This window comes from Phoenix dactylifera, chromosome 6 (assembly GCF_009389715.1).
Source record: "Phoenix dactylifera cultivar Barhee BC4 chromosome 6, palm_55x_up_171113_PBpolish2nd_filt_p, whole genome shotgun sequence".
NCBI classification, from domain to species: domain Eukaryota; kingdom Viridiplantae; phylum Streptophyta; class Magnoliopsida; order Arecales; family Arecaceae; genus Phoenix; species Phoenix dactylifera.
Window position 1 is genome coordinate 4,210,889 of NC_052397.1, and position 20,410 is coordinate 4,231,298.

Here is a 20,410-nt window from a genome sequence, read left to right on the forward strand (position 1 = left end):
TCTTTTTTTTAAATTTCTAATAATAGAAATATATTTGATGGTCATTATTATTATTATTATTTTTTGATACGACGGCTGCCCATCTTAATCTATTATAGATACAACCAATAGAATCAAGGACAACAAAATGGCAAAACTGTGGAGGAAGGGTATTCTGGTCAGTATATAAAATTTTTCTGAAATGCTATGCTGCATAGGAAGCGATTCAGTTGAGAGTCCTGTTCACCTTTCTATATACATAAATTGTTTGAAAAATATTATACTTTTTTATCATCCGCCAGATATCGTCGAGAACTCCCATCCCCTCAATGCCCTTTCTCACATAACCAATTGGTTACTGTGGTCGAGCTGCTCTCAAGAACAAGGCGCACTACCTTTGGCTTCCGCTTCCGTCTCGCAGATGCCTTTAGCTCTGCCGATATAAATGTCAGTCATCCATGGATCATCCGCCCGTAGCAATGATATATGAGTCAATCACGAAACCCGCATATGATCGAAGCTCCCTCTAAGATGGGCAGGGGGAGCAACAAAAATGAAGAAGGGCCTCGTTGCTTTTTCTCGAAGAAGAGAGGAAGGAGAAGCGAGGAGAGAGGCAGTAAGATCGGGGTCATCGTAGCCCCAGCATTCAGCTTTCAATCCATAGCAGCTAGAAAGGGGGTAGCGCATGCCACAGCCACCCATAAATACTCAGCCTCCTAGTTGCCAAAGCCACAGCAGGAAAAACTTCAGGTGCTCTTAAAATTTCCTTCAATTTTTCTGGAACCCTACTTCTCGTCCTTCCGTCGTCGCTTCTTCCATTTCTGCCGTGCTCTTAAAAAAAAAAACTCGACGGCCAACCCCCACTCGATAGCGCATAAGGAATAGAGAAGGAAGAAGAAGAAAGCGAGGGGCTTCCTTCTCGGATCCAAAATGGTTCCGAGGTTGTGACGCCGGCGGAGGCGGTGGATCGGCTCTTCCCTTAGAAGTTCTGTAATCCCTTTTTCTCCTCGTTTCCACGATTATCTTCCCCTTAGATGACTGAATCTGGAATCAGAAAGCAATCAGAACAAAGTTTTGTAAGATCTAGCCGGTGATACCGGTCTTCTCCAACTCTGTTTCTTCGTTTCAGTTCATGAAGGAAGTAATTTCTCTGAACTGAGTAAATAAGTTGCTGTTTGACTGTTCATCCTTTGTCCAGTTCCGGTTGCGAAGTCTTTAATTAATCGAAACTTTTCATTTGGGAATTTTAGCGAACATCCGTTGAGCATTCATATTTGGCGTATTTATCTGATTCTTACCACAGGCACGTTGTCGGCTCTTTCTTGTTGTTCATTCTAACCGTTGGTGGGGAAAGTCGGGATCTTTGAATTTGTTTTTCCACCATTGACGCTCGATATTTAAGATAGCTGATTTGAGTTCTTCTGAATCCCATAAACTTATGTGCTGTAAAGATACTTGTTGAGAGTGCAAGAAGAGTGTTCGCCAGAATGGCAGGTACTCCGGCTTTTGGTTTAACAAAGTTAACGAACAAAATTGGTGAAGGGTTTCTGATTCCTGCTGGTAACATGTTGAGAGAAAGCACTGGATTGTCTTTTCATTGGTTCTTCATGGCCTCACAAAAGCGCACAATGACAAAAAGTAGAAGGGTGCAAGATCGCAGCAAGAAGAAGAGGGTTCATGATCTTGAGATAGCCACAGAGAGGTGGAAGGTTACTTCAAAAGTGTTAGTGGTGATTGAGGCATTGAAGAGAGAACCCGAACAAGTGATACCACTTAAAAGATTGGAGCAGTATCGGCAGCAGATTAATCTGAGTAAGCCACATAAGGTCGTACACTTTATCCGCAAGTCCCCAAAGCTGTTTGAGCTGTACAGGGACAAGAAGGGAGTGATATGGTGTGGGCTAACTAAGGAAGGTGAGGATCTTGTGGAAGAAGAGACTAGGCTATTGGAAGATCATTCTGAGAAAGCAGTTGAGTATGTTACAAGGTTATTGATGATGTCAGTGAATAAGAGGCTTCCAGTCGATAAAATTGCACATTTTAGACGAGATTTTGGTCTTCCTTATGATTTCAGAAATCGATGGATCCATATGTTTCCAGATCACTTCAAGGTTGTAAGAATTGAGGATGCTGAGTATTTGCAGCTTGTTTCATGGAATCCCGCTTGGGCTGTTACAGAGCTGGAGAAGAAAGCTATGGCAACAGGAACAATCTCCGATATTTCTCCTGAACCTGGAGTTCTTTTCCTTCCTTTTCCAATGAAATTTCCTTCGAATTACAAGAAGCTCTTTAGATATGGCGGCAAAATCGAGCATTTTCAGAAGAGGTCACACTTGTCTCCATATGCTGATGCTAAAGGGCTCTCACCTGGCTCGCAAGAGTTTGATAAGAGGGCTGTGGCAATCATGCATGAGATATTGAGCTTTACCATCGAAAATCGGCTCGTTACTGACCACCTCACGCACTTTCGACGTGAATTTGTAATGCCTCAGAAGCTAATGAGGCTTCTTTTGAAGCACTTTGGCATATTTTATGTATCCGAAAGGGGTAAGCGTCTCAGTGTGTTTCTGACAGAAGCATATGAAGGTTCTGAGTTGGCTGATAAATGTCCCTTGGTTCTCTGGAAGGAGAAGATCCTGAGGCTTACTGGTTACAGAGGAAGAAGAAAGAGAATTGAGAGTTCTAATGAGTTCTCTGATGTTGAGGGTGCTCTATTTGATGGTGACTTTGATAATCAAACTACATTTATGAATCTTGAGGATGGTGAGATTGATGGTACCATAGACGATTCTTCCCTTGTAGATGATTCTGAGATGAAGGTAGGAGAGGTGTATGATTCTTATAAAGATTGAATCCACTTGAGGTTTGTAGTCTTATGTTAAAAGAAACTCTTACCGTATTTCTTGATTAAGTCTAGAATATTCTGTTTGTTTGCAACAATAATCCATACTTATGGTGGTCTCATCTTGATATTTTGCCGCACAATTTTGAAATCTTGCAAGTTGTTGCTCCTCTCTTCTATCTCTTCCATGCTTTACATGTTATCTCCAATCAGTCTTTGCTCCAAGGTGCTGTCATTATGCTGCATTCTTAATGTGAAATTCTGTGTTAATAAATTTTGATGGGTTAACCTTCTTTCACGTAAAAGAAAGAAAAAGAAAAGAAAGAAACTTTACTAAACTTATGAACCGCCCTATTTAAATTGCTGTTATCTTTTACATTTGCAAAGTTTTGTAATAGGTTTAATGGCCAAAAGGTTTGAAGTATTGGTAGGGCAATGTTCACAAATAAAGGTCCTCTCCACAATGCTACTGACTAGAAGGAGATCATTCGTTCAAAGAATATGAGACACAGAGATACATGTCCAAAAATTTCGGATTTAACCTCAATAATAAATATCAGGCAGCCTTCAGGGACCTTGGTACCATTAGCTTGCCAAGTAATCCTACAGAATAACCTCAGTGAACATCACAATTCAAATAGGCAAACATAAAGAGCCTTAATTTCTGATTCGTTGGTGTTACTGGTATGAACCCCCAATAATTTTGAATTGACTCCTACAGAATCCACTGCTACTGACATCTGATCCATGGTCAAAAAACTAGGTTCATTTTCCCTATTGGTGGAGGTCCCACTTGAAGATATGCTTGCTTTGTCTAGGGTTGAGATACATTTCTGTCCTTGCACTACTCAAACCTGACTTACTGAAATTACCTTTTTGTTTCAATGAACCCAAAAGTTCGACTTGTTCTGTATACTAACCATAAGCAAGCCAATGGAAATGTTGTTTTCCTTAGGGTCCTCTGGTTCCACTTATCTCTGAAGTCCCTAGAGGGATTCACAAATAATGTCTACCAGAAACATTAGCTGTGCGGAAGTTCTTCTGACCTATATTAAATTAAGTGTCATGGTTAACAATACTCATGAGAATACCAAGGACCTTGACAGAGTGTCAGTTCTTGCTAGCCATGGAGAAAAAGAAAAGGAAGCCAGGAAGGTTTGGTGGTGAGGTGGGATTGATGGCTGAAAAGCACCAATGTACAAATTACTATTCGAGGGCTTTAGATATTTTTTATTTTCTACTGAAAGATGTCACAGGGGGTTGATATGTTAAGCTACCAGCATACAATACTTGAGGAGAAATCCTTTTCCAAGAAAGACGCTTGAAATTTGCACCACCAAATTCTGGAGCAGACAACTCTTAAAGTGAAACAATCCACTATTTTGACTCTGCTTTGATTTATTTGGTTTTTTTTTTTTTTTGTGGTAACTGAGCTTGTAGCTTGTGCTGCAGGCTGAGCAATGGATGGATCCTGACTGAGTTATATTTCAGGCCTCAAACAAGAACCACCATGCAGCCTATATTGGATTGTACACTTATATAGCATGTTGAAATTCTCATAGTTAGAGAATAAGGAGGTAAGAACAACTTCTCCTTCATCTTTAATGTGTTTTGCTGTGCCTTAGAATTCAATGACAGTTCAGTCTCCTGTATTTTAGATTTGATATAATCAATATGTTTGCTGACACCAAATCAGAATCAGATCAAACTTTAAAGGGAGATTTCTAAATAGAAGCACATTTTTCTTTTTTAAGATGCATTACATCACCAATGAAATCCAATATTGCTATGTGCACTTTATGGGGATCATGGAGGGTTGTATATGTGTATCTATGCTATGGATTGATTTAAATACATGTGACAATGCATATATACACGTATATATGTAGCTGCATGCTTTGTGTTAGTAAACATTTTCCCAATAATTGAAGACTAGCCATCCAAATAAATAGCACAGAACTAAGATATATTTGAACCACCCATTGGATGCAGCGTCCAATTTAAAGTCGATAGATGGACAATTTTAATTGTGCACAAGAATGAGGCATGAAATTTTTCAACTTAGGTGTTAACAAGTGGAAATCAGTAACTTTCAATGAAAAAGCTGCTCTCAACATTTAGGTTTCGTTATCTCTACTTTTTCTCTTGATTAGAATTGTTTGCTCTAAGAAAATTCCATCATTAGACTCCATTAATCCAGTTCTTGTGCCCCTTCTTCTTCTTGGTTTTTGTTCTTGAGTAACTACTCTACTGTATAGTTGATCAGATCGGAAAGAATGAAGATTTTCTTTAGCCCGCTCAACTCGAGTCTCTCAAAAGAAAACTATAAAAAGATAGAAGAATTATGAAAGTAGGGCTTAAGTCCTCTTTTCTTTCATTGATGATCCATACCACTTAAAATGAGGTACACAGCTCCTATTTATAATACTTGTAAGGTCCTCCCTTTCATAATTTGGGTTGAATTCCTCTCCTAGTTCGAATAAGAGTAGGCATCTTAAAATAAATATGACTAATAAAATATTCTAAAAAAAGCTAAAATTTATTTTAGAAAAAATAAAATTTTTGAGGAGATAGATCTCGACTTTTATATTAACTTTGCCTTCTATCGCTCCATCTAATTCTTCTCGATTCTTCTCGGATAGAAAGCTATGCCCAATCAAAGTTTACTGAAAAAAAAAAACTTGCGATTTGATCAGCCCGTTTCGGAGCCTAAATAGTGAAATTTCGTCCCAATTCAACCTTTTAGTTATAGATCTCGAAAAGCTGCCCAATTTCAAAAAAAAAAAAAAAAAACATCTCAATCAAACATCGTATGACTATTATGGCCTCTAGAAGTTTGGCATGCGACTCGGATTTCCGATGGGGTGTATCTCACTTCTGAATTCTGTCCAACCCTGCTCGTAGTAGTAAAAGTGGTCCACATGAAGTCTGAGGATCCTCCTGGATTAATAGTGGTCTGTTTTTACAGAACTATATTCTCTTTTTACCACTATTAGAGGAGCCTTGGTACAGCAAATCCAAAAGGCGAGCTTCTAAAGCATTTAAAAGACAACCCTCTCCTTATTCAACTCAAGTTGGGCACTTGCTAAGGAAGATACTTCCGAAAGCCAGGCTATATTGTTTCTCTGACTAAATTGTGTCCATTATCCTCATCCAACTGTCAAACTAAAAAGGCTCCATCCAACTTTTCCCATGTCCACATTTGGAGGAGCACAAAATTTCTTTCTTATAAATGCAATCTGTTTAACTAGGAGGAACAGAATCACCAACAGTGTATGAACATGCAACTCTATACAACACTGCATATGGTCTTTCTCTAACTTGTCATATTCCTCCTATGTGTTCTACTTGTATATTACTTTAGATTTGTGTGCTAGCATTCTCGTCGCCTTAATTTTAAAAATCTACAGTCGAAGTGGGAGCTTACTGCCTATAATTTTGATAATCACAGAATCAGGAGGTAGTAAAGTTTGAGGACGTAGATGCCCCACTTCAGAACAAAGGCACAATCTTCCCTGTTCAAAGGGTGGGAAAAGAGGGAAGGTACCAAAATGGAGTCAAAACCAAAGAAGAAATTAAGCTGCTTTAGAGGACAGACAAGAATGGAAGCTTTCACACTAATATCAACAATGCACACCACTACGTTTCTTGTGATCGAGACCAGAGTTGGATTCCCAACCGTGAGAAAGGCATCAAACAGCAATTTGCATGCTTTTATACTAGTTCCTCTATTGATCATACTCCCTTCCATTAGCCTCAATAGGTAGGATACCTTAGGCTTCCTCCCGAGGATCGTGACTCTTATGAAAATCTATTTTTATTTTTAATCAAGCAATAAAAGGCAAGAGCAGTTCTAGTCATGCTTCAAATCTTGGTCAGGTTATTGAAAAGTGTTTTAATCAATATATTATTCTATCATTGATTTGTGTTCTTTTTGGGGTTGAATATCTTTCTTTTCTTTTCTTTTCTTTGCATGCGTTTAAACTTGTTCCTGCGGTCATGATACATATTCATCTTTTTCTAATTATTAGGTTCAACTCATCTTGTCCTCTCCAATACTAGCACTTCTCGGTATTGAAGCTAATCATGTATCACACTAAGAAAAAAGTAAATGTGTGATTTTTTTTCATTTTTTTCCTCAGAAAGATGTGCTTTACAGAATTCTTCTATAAAAGGAAAAGAAATGTACCGCTTCTTGTGCAGGGGTTTACTGACATTTATCATTTCTATAATTAAATAGGTTTTTTTTCTCTCAATCTTGCGATGCAATAAACAACTGCACATGGTCTGATTTTATGAGGCCACATGGGATTCATGGCAACTTTTTCTGTGGGATGCTCATGAAGTATAGCCAATGGAAAATTCTTCATCATCTCACAGACACATGGCGTTCGTTTGGCAAAACAAATTTATTGTTCATTTAATGCTCACCAAAAGCTTGGGCTATGGGGATCTACAAACTTGGTAGTTTGACTTCCATATGAACTGTATATAAATAAGGAATGTTTTTTCATATGTACTGATGAAGAATCTTCTTTTATGCCACTTTTGTTTGAGTTTGGGAAGAGCTGAGCTGTCGATCTAGATCTGAGTAGATGAGATACCTTGTCATGGACCCATTCATGAACAGTAGATTCAGACTAAGTAGAGGAAATGCCTTATCATGGATCCATCGAGCAAGGCTTGTCATATTCATATAAATCATTATTTTTTCTGGCATATCAATATAGAATATGGTGTCATAGGCTTAAAACACGGAAACAATCTCTATGCATGCAGGGGAAGGCTGCATACATCTAACCCTCTTCAGACCTTACAGTGGCAGAAACCTCATGTATTGGGGCGCCTTTTTGTTTCATGAATACTGGAATATAGAACTGATTTAAAACTACGTCTGCTTGATGGCTCTGAACCCTTGCATCACTATAATCTGCTGCCAGAAACTCAGCAGTCATCCATTTTGGACTGGCGGATGCCAATTTGTGAGGTTGTTGACAGCTATGTATTTTAAGTCCTTCAATTTTGAGTCCTCATGTAGTTAATGATAGCACCATCAATGTTACTTCTCTCAATTTGTGTTTCCTTAGCATGGTTTATGTAACACAAGGCTGTCTTTGTGTCGGTTAAGGCAGATGTAAGTCTTATGGTCTTAGGGGGAAAAAGTACTCTAATAAGGGATTTTTATACCAGATCCTTGAATTGTGATTTAATATTGAAATTGCGAACGCTTGTTTCTACATGCATCTTTTATAGTCATGCATATTATTTAGAAACATATGCAGGAAGGAGCATATGTTGCAAATTTTCAAAATGATATAAACTTTGGGCGTTCAACAAACCATATGATGTATGATTACCAAAAGAATAAAAATAAAAGATACAAGATAAACATATAATGTATGTTGTATAGCTGTGTTCATCCAAAATTACCTTAATCCCTTTTCTCTCTCCAATAAAAATAGGTTACCTTAATCCCTTGTTCTTAAAACTAAATGAATACTGGCCAGGATTGTTCAGAAGAGATATTTCATCCGAATTGTTTTGTTTCTTTCTATTTCCTCATGCCATACTGGAAATAGGTAGATAGTAATTTTTGTCTCCGTTTCAGCATCTACTGAATGTCAATAATATGGGTGGAATTAGTAATACATCAACAACATTTAGCACCTATGGTGCACACTTTAATATTTAGTTGCTTGATTTTTCTTCTGTTATTCCATTTCACATTCTAGCATGTCTTTATCTTCATAATGTTGTTTTATTAAAATTTGCTGTATACTACATAGTGATAGTTACAAACTTAGAACAAGTTATAATGCATTTTTCTATAAACACTCATCAAGCTGTCATTTTTCTGACCATCTTATCGATTTTTCAAGCTAGTATATTACTTTTCTAGTTGCAACCCCAATCCACCACAACTGACCGAAATCAGAGAATATGAAGGGTTCCCATCTCAAGCTAGCTCATACGTGCAACAAGATCAAAATTTCTAGCCTTTCTAAACTGTCGCTTATCACCATTCCTAAAGAATAAGTTTCTCAATCCGTCATATGTTACTCTGCAGTCTGAGTTCTTTTCCCCTCCATCTTATGTAATTCTATATTTCTAGAACCTTTCTTCCTTCATTTCATAAGGAATATTTTCTTGTTTCAAATGGAAAATTTTCTTTCCAGCTCCTATTCTAAATGATCTGTCCTTCTAGTACAGCTTTTGTAATATGTCCTTTAAAAAATATCCTAAGTCAACAGCTTGTAAAATCCTTTCTGAAAGGAGTAAAATAAACATTGGGAGGAAGGGTTATTCATTGGTCTAGTTAATCTGATAGCTCCACCTATATAAGATTATTCTGCCTAGAAAATGGATAAGTATCTATATGCCATATTGTCATCTTCTCAATGAGGTATGTATTTGGTACTAAATTATTTGATCATCATTTGAAGATTTAATCTTTCTGTTCAGACAGCTGACGGCACCCATTTGCCATTTGGCATCCATGTTTTCCCCTTGTTATCACTCTGATTAGGTGGGAGAAGTTGATTGATCATGCTATTGTCATACTTTATTTATTTGTTTAATGAATCCCTCGCCTGCAATCCACCGAAAACATTGTTAGACTTCGACTCTTTCTAAGTTTTTTTTTTTTTTTTGCTGTCACTGAAGGGACCGGCATATGTGATCAGGTTGTTGCTCATCACCAACACCTAACCAACCATGTTGATTCATTTGAGTAGGTGTCTCAGGCCCTTGGATGATCGGCCGGGTCGACTGCGGAGAGCCACTGAACTTCATTCTTTCCTCCGGTTTGAACTTTCCGACCACCTTCAAGCCAAGCTTATCATATGGATGGTTGACCATTCTGCCCGCCATAACAAATCAAGTTCCATGGCAGCCTGGACCGGTGGATTACTCTTCGTTCTCTCCATATCCTTGTAATAAATTTATAGTAGGTAGTTGTTGTTTGGTTTCAGAGAAGTATTCAATGGCTCTTTGAGAATTAGCTCTAGGTGACTTTCTACTTTAGTTAAAGAACAGTGAATTCCATTTATTGAGACCATGTGGGTGGAGATCCAAAGTAGGATCTGTGGGTCACGAAACTTGAAAACTGACTTTAAGTGGCATGGCTATTGGGCATATAGGCTAACAAGGAGAGATGAGGGCTCGTGTCAATGCTTTCTGAAGTGTTATTAAACCATGATGGAAGTTCTACCAGGGAAAACCATGATGGAAGTTTCTGTTAAGCATAAGTATATGATGGGCCCGGAGAAAAAATATCAAATATTTGGGTAATGGTGGGTAAAAAGCCTTTTGAGTCGTTGTTTGATGTATTATTATTTTTGGATATTTTTAGATTCATTTGGTTTGCGGTGAGAATTTTTTATCACTGGAATATTTTTTCTGGGAGATTGATTCCTAGGAATATAATACCTGAAAAAATGGTTTTGACATATTTAGTTAACTATGGGAAAGTGGCACGTTCTAGAGTAGCTTATATTTAGTTGAGCATCTACTTTAGTAGAAAAGTTGTGCGAAATATTTATTATACTCTTATTCATAGATTTTGATAGCTTAATGATAGTTTTGAAAAAAAAAATCCTAATTTCCAACAGATGGGAAAATAGTTTTTTCATGTTTTTTATGAGTTTTTCTTTCTCATGAAATATGTGGATCCTATTTCAATAGAAATGCTACTTTTCCATCTCTTTTTTTTAAAAAGTCCAACCAAATAAGATTTTTTTTTTTATTTTCTTGCGGACCACATTTTTTCCGTTCTTTTCTCAGGAACCAAATATATGGTTTTTCATAGATTGACCTTATGTACTGTGTATGTATACGAAAGAGATAGAGCTTCCAGCAGATCCAAGTCCTGGCCATCACTTGTTGATTAATCTAAAATCACAATCTGACTCAAAATTTAGGTACTACCTAACCTGTATCTGCCTACAAACGGCCGCTGTTGCACTTCTCGATCAGAAACTATTTTGGATCCAACTCTGTAAGATCTGGACGAGTGACAGACTAAACTCAGAGTCATCCCTAACAATGGGATAGAAAGTGAAGGGAAATGTTGGATTATGATATCGATATTTCCAGCCTTGAATTGTAATCTTGAAAACTACCTGATACATTATTACAAGGAAACAACGATTGTTTTCTTTCTTAATAAATTGGTTTTGATTAGTGTATGATGAGAAAATTTCTTTCTATTTATTAGTATAATTTAATATGCCTTTTGCTTCTGATTTATGGAAATCTATTAATTAAAATGACCTGGATTCATAGAGATATATGAGATAAAATAATTATAAAATCATTTTGTGAGTGAATTAGAAGAGGCAAGATAAGGTGATTTGAAACTTTATATGGAATTGACAATTCCCCCATCTTTTTATACTTCTATAAATCAAATTGCAAACCGGTTGCACGCTTGTGGGCGTTGTGTTTGTTGGAGGATGGTGGCTTTAGCTGCCTTGGCCTACGTTGGTGACAGATATTAATTTCCACGAGAGCTCTTGAATAGAAAGAGGAAGAGTCGAACTAGAACTCTCCATGACTCCATCCGAAAGATAGCACCATCATCCGAAAGTTGAAGAAACTCCAAATCCATCAACCAGTGCCTAAATACCATAAAGTATGATGGAACTAAGCCTTTCGAATTGACTGTTGCTCTGCGTTGTTTGAGTCTTGAAGGGCCACCTTCTCTCGCTTCCTGAGAATGTTGTTTGACTTTACTTGAGCTAAATTAACACACGGTTAATGAGACCCCTGTCCTCTACGTTTAGGGAGGGGGAAAACCATCAGGTAAAGGATTGGAAACCATCTTGGCCATATGATATGAGCCATCATCTCCTCGTCAAGTCAATAAAACCACTTGGCGAATTGAAAATAATTTTACATTTCCAATGATGTTCTAATATGGACCAAGTAAATTTCACATCTAGATTCGGTGACATTTAGATGCCACTCTAAACCCCTCAACTTGATTGACATGCAGATGCAACCAAGTGAGGATGAGATTTAGATGCAATCAAGACAAGACTTTATATTGCCAATGGTATTTTACTTCTTTTTTTTTTTTGGTATAATGGCGTCTCATTACATACGTCCGTGAATACGTCCTGAATAATCACAATACAAAATACGCTCTAGTGCCAATGGCACATGCTTCAAAGCTCTCCATATGACTATTTCAGAATGTTGTGCAGCAAAGGAGGCGGCCAATTTATATCAACTTCAGATACAATGACATTTATATGCCATTCTAGGCCTCTAAACTCAAATTGACGTCCGGATGAAGTCACGGGATGGGTGAGTTTTAGATGCAATATAAAAACAAAAAACATTGCTAATGATGCTTTAATTAGGCGGGACCAAGTTGTTTCACATGTGAATACAACGCCATTTAGATGCCGCTCTAAGCCTCAATCAAGAAAGGGTTGAGTTTAGGTGCGATCGAGACGCGTATCATGAAAGAGAAAGGCTTGCACACTTTTTTAAATCCATGAACAGCCTGCTTTGAATTCAACCCCTGTGCCTTCATTCAATCAATGGGGAATTCATGGCAGTGCCAACCACACACCTACTTGTTCGGTGCAAACATTAACTGTCCCTCACCCACTACCCCCATTCGTATAAATCCTCCCTCTCTCAACCACGCACCCCTCATCCCCCCCTCCTCTACAAAAGGGAAGAACAAAGACGACAAGAAGAAGACGACGAGGAGTAGCTTCTTTGTTAAATAAGAAGCCTTGGAGAAGTGAGAATACGAGAAGAAAGATGGCCGGAGAGCACATTCTCCTGTCCACCGAGATCGTGAACCGTGGGGTAGAGGCCTCAGGCCCTGATGCAGGCTCACCAACTTTCTCTGTTAGGGTCCGGCGAAGGCTGCCGGACTTCTTGCAGTCGGTGAACCTGAAGTATGTGAAGTTGGGATACCACTACCTTATCAGCCATGGTATATACTTGGCGACGATACCGGTTCTAGTGGTGGTGTTCAGCGCCGAGGTGGGGAGTTTGAGTAGAGAAGAGCTATGGAAGAAGGTGTGGGAGGAGACAAGCTACGACCTCGCCACTGTGCTGGCTTTCTTTGGCGTGCTTGTCTTCACCGCCTCAGTCTACTTCATGTCCAGGCCTAGGCCTATCTACCTCATCGACTTCGCCTGCTACCGTCCCTCCGACGATCTAAAGGTATTCTATTCGTGAAACCCAACAACAATGATCTCTTCTTGGTTTCATTAGCAAAGGGAAGGTCTATGAGATTCTAACTATATATTCTGTTTTTTCTTGAGTTTTTTATAATAGAGTTTTGGGTTAAAAGTATGTAAAATGCCAGCATGCAAGAACTATGAAAAACAAGTAAAGAAAGTTGATGAACATTTTAGTCTTTTTAGATTACATATTTCACCTGATATTTTTGATATTGTGATAAGATTACTAAAGCTATGTCAGTTTTGTCAGAAATATTGTTTACAACTAAAAGCTATATTCTATAAATCTTGATTTAAAACGTTTCTGCAAAATCATGAAAACATTAGATAATATTTTTGGGGAAAATGTGGCAATTTACTATTAAGTCTTTAAGTTCAAAACAAGGTGTATTAGAAAGTAACCGGAGACTCTTCTTTCATATAAAATTACTTGTATACATGCTTGCTGCGCCAAGTAAACTAATCAACATCTCTCTCTCTCTCTCTCTCTCTCTCTCTCTCTCTCTCTCTATATATATATATATATATATATATATATATATATATATATATATATATATATATATATAATGTATGTATGTATGTGTATAACGTTATGTTATCTTTTACTGTCGATGGAGCTCCAAAAGAAGGCAGGTGATCACAAATTGTATAGTGATGGATCACTTTGAGTAATGGTACCAAAAGTATGATTTATTTTTTGTGTTTTTTATTTTATATTTTAATAAACTTGATCTTAGTGTTTTAATGTTTAAATGCATGCATGCATGTTTGATGACCTTGCACTATGCTTTTGATACGGGTAGGGATCATCCAAGAAACATGTTCCAAAATGTAAATTCGGTTTGTCACCTAGCATTTCAATGTGATCAATATTAGCTCCATAAATGTCAGTCACAGTATCTCCATTTGGGAATAGTTTGGTTACTTAGAGGAACAATAAATACTAACATTTATATTTTTAATAATTCAAAAAATCATAAAAATTATGAAAAATTGGTCTGTCCATTACTAGCCCCACACCAAATTCAAAAAAAAGGTCCATTACTAGCCCACTTGTTAAACTTACCATATAACAGTAAAAATAATAATAATAATAATAAGATATTAGGTTTTTACATAGTAGCAAACCATCCAGAGAGTTAAACTTCAATTAAGACAACATAAGCTCGCGTTGAAGTCTGGGTCCAAAAACTACTCCAATTCTCTGACAAGTATCACTTGTGGCTCATACAATGTAGTCCCAACTTGCATCCTGTCCCAGATTATATAAGGCCCGATCTAAGAAAACCCTAAGGAAAAGTTGGTCAAGTCGGGTCCAAATTCCAAACCATTCCAAACTCGATACCAAAACCCATCTTATAAGCACCAATTACTTTTGAATTTGCACTTGCAGCCCTTGAGTACTTGAACAGAACATGCGTCATTTGCCTCCCACCAGGTGTCCAGAGAGGAGTTCGTGGAGCTGGCCCGGAAGTCCGGCAAGTTCGATGAGGAGAGCCTAGCCTTCCAGTCCCGGATCCTCAAATCCTCCGGCATCGGCGACGAGACCTGCGTTCCGAGATCCATATTCTCCCCTGGCAACTGTGCCACCATGAAGGAAGGCCGTGCCGAGGCCTCCATGGTTATGTTCGGCGCCCTCGACGAGCTCTTCGAGAAGTGCCGCGTTCGTCCTAAGGAAGTCGGCATCCTCGTCGTGAACTGCAGCCTCTTCAACCCCACCCCATCCCTCTCAGCCATGATCGTAAACCATTACAAGATGAGGGGTAACATCCTGAGCTACAACCTCGGCGGCATGGGGTGCAGCGCCGGAATCATAGCCCTCGACCTCGCCCGCGACATGCTGCAAGCCAACCCTAATAACTACGCGGTGGTCGTGAGCACCGAGGCAGTGTCGTTTGCATGGTACACCGGCCGCAACCGGTCGATGCTGATTCCAAACTGCTTCTTCCGCATGGGGTGCTCGGCGGTGCTGCTCTCGAACCGGAGAAGGGACTTCCGGCGGGCCAAGTACCGGCTGGAGCACATTGTGAGGACTCACAAGGGAGCCGATGACCGGAGCTTCAGGTATGGATCCATGCATGCAGTCACTTCCCTCCGTAGTTGTTTTTGGGAAATTTATCTTCCGGAAAGGGTGCCAACTTGCATATTTTGGGTGATAAGTAGTCAGAACTTTAATTTAGATAGAATTTGATCATTTCAGGTATTGTTCAAAAACTCGGTGGTCCAACTCAAGGATTATCCGATCCGTGATCTAACTCAACCAAATTTTCAGAACTATTACGTACGTATGCACTTAAGTTTATATAATAATTACTTGATACTCTGTGTTTATCTTTATATTAAATCAATATTATATTATGTACTTCATTCTTTATATAATTTATATATTTATGTTTATATGTAATAAATATATCAATATATATTTATTATATATTAAATATATTTATATTCATATTATTTAGATAGTATATTATATATTGTATATTTTTGCCTTGATTTCAGGCCTCTAAGGTGACACACACACACAAAAAAAAAAAGATAAGAGTGGTGGTACCCTATGTCTGCTAGGTTGCGCCGGGTTATAGCATTAATAGCGCGAATAGGCAAAAGTTGATGCACAAAGCCAGTCATCTAAGCAAAGGTTTACAGCTTAATTGGCATATAAAATGCGACTCACTAGATTCTTTCTTTTTCTTTTCAAGCATGGTTCATGTGTTTAAATAATTATCTAGAACCTCAGCCTGAGACCTGACAACATGGTCACGTGAAGTCATTTATAGTCCCTATCAATGCTAATTGACTGCACCTAACTTCTCCCAGATACATTTCTCTGCGATGAACCACTCGCATTGATGTTGGCTCGGCTGTCTCCACTCGGAGACTGAGTGGGCATCATCCGCTGGTAGATATTATGGGGGACCCAGCTCCCATTATATCTCCCACTTGTGGCCTAACAACTCAACTTACCGAGGGAGATGAGCTACGAGTTATCCAAGTTTAGCTGGCCCAATCTCCTTGATCCCTGGACCCTGCTCGACTTCAACCAGTGCTTAAACAGAACGTAGCCTAAAATGCTAAACCAATCACAGATGATCCATTTGCACCCTTCCACTTTCACACAATAGTTAGTGCAGCTCAAAGAACAATTGGTTTCAATGAATCATTTACATTTTGTGATGTGTGGAAAGTTTGCACATGAATACAGATTTCGAAGCTGCATTTGTTTGTGAATCTGGATATTTGATATTTGATCAATGGCCTTGCAGTGTCAGATCATCAAGTGATCCAATGAGTGCTGGATCTACTTCGTTTCTATAAATTTATATGCAATATACCAAATATTAATCAAAACATCAACGCAGGTGCGTGTGCCAAGAGGAGGATGAGCGAAGGATCAAAGGCCTGTCCCTCAGCCGTGACCTCATGGAAGTCGGCGGCCACGCCCTCAAGACCAACATCACCACCCTGGGCCCCCTCGTCCTCCCCTTCTCCGAGCAACTCCTCTTCTTCGCCTTCCTCCTCTTCCGCTGCCGATCCTCCAACTCCGCCGCCAACTCGAAGCCGTACATCCCTGACTACAAGCTCGCATTCGAGCACTTCTGCATGCATGCAGCGAGCAAGGTCGTGCTGGACGAGCTCCAGAGGAACCTTGAGCTCAGCGACCGACACATGGAGGCGTCGCGCGCCGTCCTCCACCGCTTCGGCAACACGTCGAGCAGCAGCATCTGGTACGAGCTCGCCTACCTCGAGGCCATGGGCCGGGTGCGGCGCGGCGACCGGGTGTGGCAGCTGGCCTTCGGTTCTGGTTTCAAATGTAACAGTGCTGTCTGGTCGGCGATGCGTCGGGTCCGGCGGCCCACCCGGAACCCCTGGCTCGACTGCATTCACCGGTATCCGGTTGGCCTCTAGAGTTGGAGCTTATTGGACGCGCAGTATGGCCAGTAGCCAGGGACTCTTTTGCATGGTTGTTTTGCTCCCATGGTGGATTAATATTGGACTTTCTTGCTTTGATTAATGATTTAGTTTTACAGTTTGGACGTGGGAATGTTATGAGATTAGTTTGAATGTTACTAGCAAGTGCATCCTCGTTCCTGTTTTTTTTTTTTTTTGCCTTAATACTATTTCTGCTTCTTCATTCTCTTGGAAATAACAGTATTAATTTATTTGAAGTAGTGAGGCTTATTATAAAACCTCTTGAAGAAGATTAATTTTGCTGCTAATCTGTAACAGTTTAAAGTGATTGTCCTTGTAATCGAAATCAAAGCAGTTAACTTTTGTGTACAAATGGAACCGAAGGTAGCACCAAAGCATCGATCTCTTTCAAAAGGAATATGTATACTGGCTATTGCCGCCGACCCTAGGATGTTGACCCAGTCGGTCTAAATAGACCGGCAAGGCAACAGATAAGGACTAAAGATAAGGATTAAAGTGCGCACTAGATTGGCTCCAATCGGATCCCCTAATGATTAACTCAAAAAAAAAGAAATTAATAGGAAGTGCAAAAGTAGAAAAAAACTAAGATGAATTGTGCCACTAAAGTAATTAAGAGATTAGGCAATTGAGTGTTCTTTAACTTTTGCAGGGGCTTTAAGACTAATTTATAACCTAAATTCTAAACCTTTCACGGATCACATCCTATCAAACTTGAGGTCTTGCTATAACAGCTCATTGATATGGCATAACAATCTAGAGACATGCTATAACCATCTGGCATGTCATAGAGTTATGAGATCTTCATATGTTATTTAAATAAAAGAATCGAGTTGTCTTTACTGCGAGAGGTTTTGCTCCGCTCGAGTTGATTACTAAGGTTGTCATGCTAAACTGAGAGATTTTCGACTCTGGAGGTCGGTTGTTTCTGATCTGCTCATCTTAGCTTTTAGATCAGCTCGGAGGTTCCGTCCAAAATATCTTGGAGAATTCTAAATATGGATTGTGAGCTAGATAAATCTGGTCGCGCTTTCTGATCTGCTCGTCTTAGCTTTTAGATCAGCTCGGAGGTTCCGTCCAAAATATCTTGGAGAATTCTAAATATGGATTGTGAGCTAGATAAATCTGGTCGCGCTACATCATCTTAATTATTTATTGCCACGAGATTAGCCATAGAACCACAGGAAAGATGACAAAAAGAAAGAAAATAATACACTACATGAAGTATAGTATGATTTAAGATAACTCAAATATATGTAAAAAATATGGATGAAAATAACAATTATCCATTACCTCAGATATGTCTCGCAATATAGAAATAGGTGATATTGTCAAGCATATACGTACTTGCAAACTGATCTCTTAACCATTCACAACCATCATCACGCATCCATCCCTCACCTTGCAGGAGACCTAGCTGCTGTCTGTGCCCTGACCCTATGTCGGAGTGAAGTGCTGCGTTCGTATGGGTACTTAATCTTCTCGACCTTTGATGTTTGGTCCAGCTCAGGACGCGCTAGATCTCCTATTCTTGTGCTTCAGGTTGTGGACGATGATGTGATCATAAGAAACATTTCACTCAATACATTGTTAACAAACATTCGATGACCAAAATGTGGCCTGCCAATAATACACCAATGTACAAGACAAGTTCAGCTACACATTGTTAACAACATTCACCGAATACAGCAGCCACATGATAGAAATTTATAGGTTGGATAAATATATATGCTATGTTGCCGTAGATGGACATTAAACACATGGACTATAGTAGTTATTAATATGCCTTGGAACCGACCACAGCCGATGTGGCAAGCTGACCAATGAGAGCTTACCACGAAGCCTTCGACCGATAAGTCAAAGCCTGCCATATGGTCGACTCTAAAGGCACAAAGATTGTCCCTCAAATTTCAAACTTTCCTCCCAATTGGCAGTAGTTTGGCCATGATTGCGAGCGGTTCCCACAACCGCGTGATGAACGAGCGAAATGCATGGGGTAGGATGCGCGGATGAAATGTTCGCACATGATATTCCGGACACACGATCGATTACCAAAAATAACCGATCTGCATGACCAATTTCCTCACCGATAGGTGCTGACTCTCGTCTATATAAATAACTCCCAGAAGATCCTCCAAGTAAATGCTCTTGAGCTCCTTTATTTTCTTACGCTGTCACTCTGCTGCTTTCATAATACCTCTTTTGTTTTATGAGAATTAATCTGACTTAAGTATCGGAGTTCTCCCTTTGGATACTTTTTAGCAAGAGAACTTTTCTGTCTTTGCTGTTTCGGGTCAAATTCCATATCGGAGCAAAGGTCCAAACAAGATCTCCACCGCTTAACGCCATCTCAGGAGCAATTGGCATCGGAGTCATCACCATCCGAGCGCAGCAGCCACTGAAGTATCGTCATAGACACGAGTCATGATTTTCAATTCTTACCAACAAGACATAAAAGACTAGTATGTACCGAATCTCTTAAACAGTCATTATATAAATAATCAAGGAATTAAAAAATTTATTGCATAATGAGTTGCATATATGCATCCTTGACAATAATGAATGAATGGAGTCAACACAGTGGAGGGATGTAGGGAGAAAAATGGCCACCTTGGTCACTCTAATCAGAATATATGTGCATTATGCAAGAACTAGCATCAAGGAAAACAGGATACAGAAACAAAGTATTCAATCAGTAGCTCAGCTTATTCAGGCTGGGTATCAGATTATCAAGTCCTGAGTCCTGTCCACAAATAGCAACTAATATAATGCTAAGACATCACCATTAGAACCATACAAGGCATGGAAAAGAGGATGTTTTGACATACAAAACACACAAATTTGAGACCATATACAAGGAGTCCCACAAATGACCACTTTCCCTCTAAAGATCTCTTATCATGATGACAGGATATACCATCAAATTGCAATTTCAGCTATGTAGAATATATTGCCATTCATTTGTATGAATTTTTAGCATGAGCACAGTAACATGGTTCAAGGACATGCATATTATTCAATATATTAGTAGCAACAAACTAGAAATTAAATCCTTTCATGGACATATTTGCATGTAGGTAATTTTGGATACCATTGATCATATCAAGAGGAAAGGCTCTGCTTTTTATTGACAAAAGAATGCTTACATATAATCTGTGCAAAAGCATCGATAAATACAAAACATTTTGCTCCATCAAACCCTAGACATGAACATGTTTGACCATGCATTAACATAATCATTCAAATAACTCAGAAATTGATATTTAATAACATAGAATATATTTAAAGGAACGAAAAGCATTGACCGAGAAGGAAAAAAAAAAAAGCTCGGATGTGTGATCAAACGATTTATTTATTTTATTCGATCGGTGGATACGTGCATAGCTGGTCCAATAACTTTCCAACCTAACCTAATTGCATTTAGATACTGTGGCGCAAAAATATATTC

General features: G+C 38.9%; 2 protein-coding genes across 13 annotated transcripts; both read left to right on the forward strand.

Annotated features, from left to right (window-relative positions):
- The first annotated feature begins 279 nt into the window (after nt 1-279).
- LOC103702277 (protein WHAT'S THIS FACTOR 1 homolog, chloroplastic) lies at nt 280-9,869 on the forward strand. Of its 12 annotated transcripts, none has more exons than XM_039127173.1 (4): nt 281-2,842; nt 4,274-4,398; nt 6,273-6,584; nt 9,556-9,869. In XM_039127173.1, exon 1 carries the CDS (start codon nt 1,467-1,469, stop codon nt 2,829-2,831), a length of 1,365 nt encoding a protein of 454 aa, XP_038983101.1. In that variant the 5' UTR covers nt 281-1,466; the 3' UTR covers nt 2,832-2,842; nt 4,274-4,398; nt 6,273-6,584; nt 9,556-9,869. The 12 variants fall into 12 exon arrangements, with proteins under 12 accessions (XP_038983106.1, XP_038983107.1, XP_038983108.1 ...); XM_039127174.1 differs by lacking the exon at nt 6,273-6,584 and having other exon boundaries at nt 281-1,120; nt 1,283-2,842; nt 9,485-9,869; XM_039127178.1 differs by lacking the exon at nt 6,273-6,584 and having other exon boundaries at nt 280-2,798; nt 9,485-9,869.
- A 2,604-nt stretch (nt 9,870-12,473) lies between these two features.
- LOC103702285 (3-ketoacyl-CoA synthase 10-like) lies at nt 12,474-17,124 on the forward strand. Its single transcript, XM_008784634.3, has 3 exons — nt 12,474-13,009; nt 14,471-15,096; nt 16,395-17,124. Exons 1-3 carry the CDS (start codon nt 12,599-12,601, stop codon nt 16,939-16,941), a joined length of 1,584 nt encoding a protein of 527 aa, XP_008782856.2. The 5' UTR covers nt 12,474-12,598; the 3' UTR covers nt 16,942-17,124.
- The last annotated feature ends 3,286 nt before the right edge of the window (nt 17,125-20,410 follow it).

Excerpts from the sequence above, each read along its gene's own strand:
- LOC103702277 (XM_039127173.1), top strand. The coding sequence starts at position 1,467 with ATGGCAGGTACTCCGGCTTTTGGTTTAACAAAGTTAACGAACAAAATT.
- LOC103702285 (XM_008784634.3), top strand. The coding sequence starts at position 12,599 with ATGGCCGGAGAGCACATTCTCCTGTCCACCGAGATCGTGAACCGTGGG. Across the intron at positions 13,010-14,470 it reads GTCCCTCCGACGATCTAAAG|GTGTCCAGAGAGGAGTTCGT; the intron begins GTATTCTATTCG and ends GCCTCCCACCAG. Across the intron at positions 15,097-16,394 it reads GCCGATGACCGGAGCTTCAG|GTGCGTGTGCCAAGAGGAGG; the intron begins GTATGGATCCAT and ends ACATCAACGCAG.